The sequence below is a fragment of the Marmota marmota genome, unplaced genomic scaffold, assembly GCF_001458135.2.
Source record: "Marmota marmota marmota unplaced genomic scaffold, marMar, whole genome shotgun sequence".
In the NCBI taxonomy this organism is placed as follows: domain Eukaryota; kingdom Metazoa; phylum Chordata; class Mammalia; order Rodentia; family Sciuridae; genus Marmota; species Marmota marmota.
In genome coordinates, this window is record NW_025999900.1 from 38,239,966 (window position 1) to 38,248,190 (window position 8,225).

Here is an 8,225-nt window from a genome sequence, read left to right on the forward strand (position 1 = left end):
GGAAAACAGGCAGTGTCTAATTAAGGGTTTTTTCTCCCAGCCCAGGGTAATCCAAGCCACCCTAAAACTTACAATCTTAAACAATTAGTAAATAACAACGTACAAACACTCAGAAATATATTTACAGAAAGCAAAGCCCCTGATAGATCTTGTCCACATGGGTTCCGGAACTACACCAAAAATAGCTCTGGTGTTTTACCTAAGGGGGTACATAAAAAGCAGGGATAAGGAATCAAAGGAGGAGTTTTGATTCAGGGGGTCTTGCAGTCACAGATTGATTAACATCTTGGCAGGCTACTCCCATCTCAGGTGCTGGCTGCATGGCATCTTTGGCAGAGCTTGAGGGGGAAAGTTCACCTGCATCAGGCAGTCAATCCTGTGGGGGAGTGCCTTGGAAAGTTCCCAATGTCAGGACTTATCCCCTCAGGAGGCTACTATGCACAACCATCCACACACAGCCCAAAGATGGCTCCTAACACTGGTCCCTTGAAAAGAAAAATCAAGTTGATAAATCCCTAGCAAAACTGCTTCAAGACAACATTGAAAAATATAAACAGATAGCATCAGGAAGGAATGAGGAAATGCCACCATATTTCCTAAAGGCAAAAAAAGAAATGAAAAGATACTATTATGCCCACAAATAGGAAAGCACAGGAGAATTGAACAAATTCCTTGAAAAACACAATTTAATGAACTAGACACATAAGAAGGCACAAAAACGAAATAGCTCTACATCTCTCAAAGGGAATTAATCGGTACACAGATTGCATAAAGGATTTCCATGGTTAATGCCTACAAACACTATTAGAGTAACAGAAAAGATGTAGTCAGGGATCAGAGATCTTACCCTTATCAAACTTAGAACTTCAGGGAAACAACACACAGAACAACAATGAAGGAAGAAGTCCAGAACAACTAATGCTGTATACCTTTCATACCACAACACAGGGATGAAGAACCCTTCCACTGTGGCCTACGGAGTAAAACATCTTACAGACAACATTTGCTACACTATCTTTACCCACATTGGCTAAAGCTTCTTTAAGGCCTGAACACAACTTAATTTCTTTGTGTGCAAACACTGGCTTCATCTCCATCCAATACTTGGCCTCTCCAAATCTGCATCTCTAATAAACATATTGCATTCTGAATTCCAATTCAGTGTCTGTGTCTGCAGCACACGACCTATCAGAATGATAACTACAGAAAGCACCAAATATTCCCAGGGTCAGGAGATCACAGCAAAAAATTCAGGTTTATTAGAGTAGAGGTGATTAAAGGGAGACCCCCTGCAGAACAGGCACACACATTTTGGAAGAGGTACATGAACAGCTGATACTGGTGCTTCAGGAATTCAGAGGCAACCACTCAGCTAACCCCAGAGCTGCAACACAGATCACTGAGGGGCCAGTGGTTAACTGCTGCTTTTACACCTTGGAAAATATGAGGGTGGTTCTGCTAGTGACAACCAAACTGGACTCCAAAGCCCAACAGCTAGTATGAATGAACCCAATCAAACTAATGCTGATGGCAATATTAAGTACATATGAAAGAAAGGAATGAAAACCCTCTTCTCCTCTCATCCATCTCTCCAGGCCTACTTTAATTGCTCTTTTGGCCACAACTAAATGGGCCAACAGAAATGGCCTTTGTAGAGGCACATCCTGCAAATTACATAGAAGAATAAAAAATCGAGAGGCCTGAAATACTGACCAACACCTTAAAAATGTCTTTGCTCTGGAAACATAAAATGATAACTTTTGACTGGACGTGATGTTCTATGCCTGTAATCCTAGTGACTTGGGAGGCGGAGACAGGTGGTTTGCTAGTTCAAAGCCAGCTTCAGCAACTTAGTGAGGCCCTAAGCAACTTGGTGAGACCCTGTCTCAAAATAAAAAATAAAATGGGCTGGAGATGTGGCTCAGTGCTGAGACCTGGGTTCAATCCCTGGTATCCCCACACCTGTGGAAGGGGAAAAAAAGGATAATTGTTTGGGAAAACGAACCTTTAATGTTTAAAACACAAAAGAATAAATAACATGGTGGGAATCCTTTGCTTTAATATTTACAGCTTATGATCCTGGCATGAAAAACCTTTGAATTTCTGTTGAGAAAGACATGCCCTGTTTTTCTCCACTGTTAAAAATTAGAGATCATTTTAATTAGGTATGACTTCTTCCTTTTCCATTTCTTCCACTTTCTTCTCCTTAGGTTTTGCTTGACCAATATCAGTTTTCTTTTTCTTTTTCATTGCTAGATAATGCATAGCGAGTAAACATAAAATTAAAAGAAGCAAGATAAGGGGCCATAATATCCATGAGTTTCTCTTTTTCAACGCACTTCCAGTCACGTGTCCGGTGGTTCCTCCAGGCGCATTTCCAGTGGTACTTTGAGTCCTTCCAGTTTTTCCAGTGGTTTGTCCAGACGTATATTTCATGGTGCTTTCAGGCGTTGCTCCGGGTGAATTTCCCATGGTAATTCCAGTCGTTCTTCCAGGCACATTTCCGGTAGCACTTCCAGTCTCGGGCCCAGGCGCATTTCCCGTGGTAGTTCCAGTTGCATATCCAGGCACATTTGCAGTGGTAGTTCTAGTCACATTGAACTCTGGAACGGGTTTCCCAGGAGGTGGACCACTATCTTCACTACCTCCATAGCCTTTGTTACTACAGTTGGGAGGTGACCATTCATGGTTGCAGTGACAGTGATGTTTGTTATTACAGACCCCCCTCATGTTGCAGGTCTCAGGCTGACAGATTTCGGACGGCTGAACCATACTTGCACACTTCTTACTGATGCAGATCTTTCCTGGAGCACATGAGGTGCCTTCTTTTACTTGACCAATATCAGGTATGGACATCCCTAAATGATAATCAGTGCCCCAGCAAGTGTTTTGATTGAAGTGAAGCTGATGCACTGTAAAATGTGATTGGAGAAAGGGAAGTCGGCTCACATTTTCACACTGAACCCTTCCACACATGATATCAGGTTCCGAACATTTGGTATATGTTGTGCCTACAATATCACAGTGCCCAAAACGATTTCCTTGGGTGTTGATTTTATTGTAGCAACTCTGAGATGCACTCCTTGCATCTCTGCCAAAAATCTCTTTACACTGTAAATCATGGGTATTACATGTCTTTTTATAGCAGTAGGCATTGTCACTACAAGGGCTTCCATCCTGCACATATACATCATCTGGGCATTGATGGGATGTCCCATTGCACCACTCTGGAAGGTCACATTTATTGAGCGGATGTCTACATAAAGTCCCTGGTGGCCTAAATTTACAGTCTTTGCAACAAAGCCCAAAAGAACAAGATGATCCAGGACTGAAAGTGCAGTTAGACTGACAACAGGGATTTCTTGCACACTGCTGGACAGATCCACAATCACACTCTTCTCCTGCATCAACTACTTCGTTCCCACAGTATTTAATCTTAAAGACATCCGATTCATGTGCAAGAGGATAAATACATGTATTCCGACGATTGTCCCAATACTCGGCATAACTGCAATTGCTAAATCTAAATGAAAAAGTGTAGTACCGATTCATTGTGCATGTCCTGGATCCACATCCACAATATCGTTCATCATGCCACATACCCAAATTATGACCAAGCTCATGGCTCATAGCAATTGCAAAATTGGAATGTTGGTTGTCTCTAAACAATTCAACTCCACAGTTATAAAGAGCACGCGGCATGCTCCTCCAACATAGGCGACACCAAGTTTCCCACCACCATAATATTCTTTCATAAACAGATGTACAACATCATAAGGCAGACGTCCATCAAGGTTATTTTGCTTCCAAGTACAAAAGTAGTCCAAAACATAATCTAAGTCATCACTGGTATTAATTGGATTATTTGTAGTCCAGACCTCCAACCCAGTCAAAACTATGTCAATTTCCAAAGCCTGATATAAGGAATTCACTATATTGACAACATTAATTATGTCCAACTTTATCGTTGTCACATTCCTTTCGGAGAAAACATATCTATGATAGTCCACAACCACTGCTACCTCAAGAAAACGTTAGTGGATCCACCACCCCAAATAAGAACTTTGTTTCAGAGTGAAATTATGTGACATTTGCAATTCCAATTGACGTGCTATTTTCTCTTCTGTTAACCCACATCTCATAGGTGGGAACTGTGTCTCATTAGTGTCTATCTTATATAACAAGTGTTCAAATGTAACAGAAAGCTTTATTGGCTTAATTTCATAAGCAAATTCATTTATCTGTAGCATTCCTTGAAAGCCCCCGGAACAGGTGCTGAGGGCAACCAGGGACTCAGAGACCCCCTCCACAAAACCATGATAGTAGCAGTCATCCTGGACAAAGGGCTGATCCTGATGGAGGACATGCTGCTCTGTGTAAGTGAACACTGGGAGGTGTGGAGAAACTAACAGCTTCTTGGCCTTCATGTGGACAACATGTCTTTGGCCTCCGAACCGCAGACTATAGGAGAGCCAACCCAGAGTCTCTGCAGTTTTGTCCCTGCTGATAACCTTCAAGGGGATCACCACTTCTGGGGAGGTGAAATGCTGGGAGGGACTGGCCTGGGAGAGGTCAGGAATGGACAGAGATATCCCAAGCCAGACCGGTAGAAAAGTGACCCTGATGTGCATCAGAGTCTCAACCACAGCCATTATGGATCTGTCATTAAGGATCTGTCATTAAGGAGCCACCTGTCCAGAGAAAAAGAACAAGGCAATAGCATGAGGAACTGCTGGTCAGGCTCCTCCCTCTGAACTGTTCAGAGTGCTGGCCTGATCTTTATGGATTTGTATCCTGGTGGAGTTGGACCATCAGAGCTGCAGTACTGAAAGTGAAACATAAAAAGGGCTGGAATGGACTCAGTGGAACAGGAAAGATGGGAGAAAAAAAGAAGAAAGTGAGGCTAAAGTGATTCTTGAATTGGGACCAGATTTGAAGCAATAACATGCATGGGATTTGCATATTCTAATATAAATACACACACACATAGACATGTGTGTGTGTGTGTGTGTGCGTGTGTGTCTGTGTGTAGGCTCCCAGAGAAATAGGTAATATTTGACATAGGCAGATAATTGTCAAACCTGGATATCAGATACATTAAGTTTCATTACATACTAGACAGTTGGTCTCTTTTATGATACTGGGAAAGGAACCCAATACGTGCACATGCTACGCCAATCCCCAGCACTATACACTCTTCTTTAAATATGTAAAATTATAATAATAAGTTTTCCAGTTTGAAAAGATATATCTTACGCAAATTCCTCTGCTACCCAAAAACCCATGGGCACTCCACACTGTCAGCAAACATGTGAATGACCCAGACAAAACCCATTATTCATGGTTACTTTATTCATGCAGTTTGCTTTTACACTGCCCCTACCCAACCCCACTCCAGAAATCTTATGTAGTCCCAATGCTAAGTTTACAGCCAAAAGGCCCCACTTAAAAGGCTCAGACGTAGTGGTTGATCTCCTCCAATTGATGATATTCAAAAAAAAAAAAAAAAGAAGGGAAACAGATGAAGTAATGGGGTGGGGGAAGTTATTAGGGGCAGGGCATACAGCCCGGCTGCCTCCTACCGTAGCTTGCAGACATAGCCTTCTCCCCAAACAGCCCACCAGCCTCATGTTCTAAATCCCGAGGGGCTCCTGTGGTCATGTCAATATGAACTCAATTCTAGTTTTCCAATGGCTGCTTAGTAACCTAGATCGATCCTATTCAATGTCAACTTTCCAAAGAGTGCTGCATCAAGAAGATTCAGCCTTGAGTTCATTAAAAAGCTCATAAGACCACAATGAGTGGACTTGAAAACCTCACTACTATTGGATACAAACTTCCTCTCAGGTAAAAGCTAATCTGGGTCATTTACTGATTTTCACCTAAATGCCAAATTAATAATCTGCCTTGTCTTTGAGATCAAAGTTAAAACAAACTTAGAGCCACATTGTTATCACCTACTGTGGGCTTAAATGTCCTAAGTAAGGATGTAACTGGGATCAGCAGCACAGAGCATGAGCAATACTCTTGGAACTGAAAGTCAACAAAACCATGCACCCATCTAGGTAGGATTCCAAAACTAATGAGTGGCTAATGAATACCACAGAGGAAACCACTGTCACTAGAAAATACCTCTGACACAAAGCATTTCTGAGAAAGATGCACTCCATTCACCAGATGTCCTTTCCATCTTTCTCTTCATCATATCCTTGGTATTTATTAGAGTTTTAGATAATAGGATGGAAATGGGTAAAGTGGGATAGGATTATGAAAAAGACTCAAAAGATAGCAACGTTCTACACATTGTTAAAAACACAAGGTTTATAGTAAAGTTTATGGTGAGGAATGTTTGTGATAGGCAAGTCTTTGTCATCAGTGCAATAAGGAATGCTGCATTCCCATTAAATTACATGAAGTGGTGTCCACTGCACAGTCCTTCTGCTGACATGACTAAAACTCCAAACACCACGAGATTCTCCTTCTGCCTCAATCATTAACTCTTTTTTCAACTTCAAAGAGCTACTTCAGACTCCTCAAGATGCCCATTGTGCCATGTCTCCTTTTACAAATGACCTATTTCAACATTTCTCAAACAACACTTACTAGGTCATGAAATCAATTCAGGAAGATTTCAGTAAATGAAACACAATAGAGTAGAAGATATCAGTCAATTGCACACATATAAATGTAACTTGTTAACCTGACACACAAAAAAATAAGAGTTTTTATGCTCCCCATCAACTATGTTCTGAACTACAAACCTAAATTTATGGCAGGACTGTTTAGCTCCACATAATATTCTGCACATTATGTTTACCCATTGTGAATAGGATTCCTATAGAGTTTTGCCTAGAAGAGCACTAGAAGGAGAAAAATACAAAAAAAAAAAAAAAAAAGGCAAAAACTTTTAGGAATGCTACTTTTGGGGCGGGGTACTGTCTGCATACCACAGCCATGGTTCTTTGCTCTGGTGGTGACATTTGGTTGATACAGAAACAGAGAAAGCTTCATCAAGTCCCTTCCAAGGTACAAGAGCCAGCAGACAGTGCTCCCTGCTCAGAAGTCTTGAGATCTAGTCATATCAGGACATTCCAGGACCCTGGGCAATCAACACAGCCTGACAATGTCCCTTCCTCAGATGTTCCACTACCAGCTCTATCAGACCATGACACAAAGAGCCTTGATGCCAAGTGCAAGTTGGGAGCACCCTCCCTCAGATCTGAGTCGTCACTTTTGGAGGACCTTTTCCCAAGCCCCTATGGTACCACCACTACCTCAGCATCCTTTTCTAAGAGGTCCAGCTATCAGTTGCACCTTGCCTTTGTTCCCAAATGACCAGCACCACCTATCCTCATCTCAGCTCCAGATCTCTGAGGCCCATTATAAAAGCATCTAGGTTACCATAACCCCAACCTCTTCCCCTTTCTTGGAGAAGTAGCTCCTTTTGAGAAATCCCACCTCCTGTACCTCAGTGTTCTCTTCTAATCATTTCAGTCCTCTAATACCTTTTCAAAAACTTCCTATTGTAATGTCTCTTGGTGGGTTTCTCTGTTCTGGACTGGATCTTGACAGATACAGCATCTGGTACCAGGACTGATTCTGACAGAGAGAGGGAGAAAGAGACAGGAAAATAAGCATCTGGGATTGGTGTGCACATGTGCGTGGCCTGAGACACACTGGTGAACTCACGACCAATGGGGAATGAGCACGGAGTAGCATCACAATTACATAAATTACCACTCACTGTTGATTGTGATGAAGTGCCCCAGTGTTGCAACTGAGCAGGGGGATCAAGTGACTACTGGGATGATGTCCATAAGTGCCTCAAGGACTGGAAGGTGGGGCAGCTGGATTTAACTCTACTGATGATGACGGTCCAAGACCCCACTTTCTCAGATCACACAGCTTATCATGATGGACCTGAAAGAATCTCTTCTTTGTTTTACCACAGCACCAACCTCACTGAAGATCAAAATATTGTGGGTAGTGCGGAATCACAATGAGAGTTAAGCACATTCATTTCCTGACACTCTTGTGGGACATGGTAGAGCAGTAATAGTAAAGGAGAAAACTTTGTTTTTATTTTAAGTTGTAGATGGACCTTTACTTAATTAATTAATTTATATGTGGTGCTGTGAATCCAACCTAGTGCCTTACATATGCTCTGTGAACACTCTACCATTGAGCCACACACCCAGTCTCAAAACTTGGGGATTTGAAATGAG

General features: G+C 42.0%; 1 protein-coding gene across 1 annotated transcript; it reads right to left on the reverse strand.

Annotated features, from left to right (window-relative positions):
* Positions 1-6: 6 nt before the first annotated feature.
* Positions 7-6,243, reverse strand: LOC107144402 (disintegrin and metalloproteinase domain-containing protein 20-like). The gene is given in 2 exon segments (XM_015488193.2): positions 7-3,684; positions 3,687-6,243. Coding segments are annotated over 2 exon segments (2,493 nt in total). The 5' UTR covers positions 4,653-6,243; the 3' UTR covers positions 7-2,157.
* Between the last annotated feature and the right edge of the window lie 1,982 nt (positions 6,244-8,225).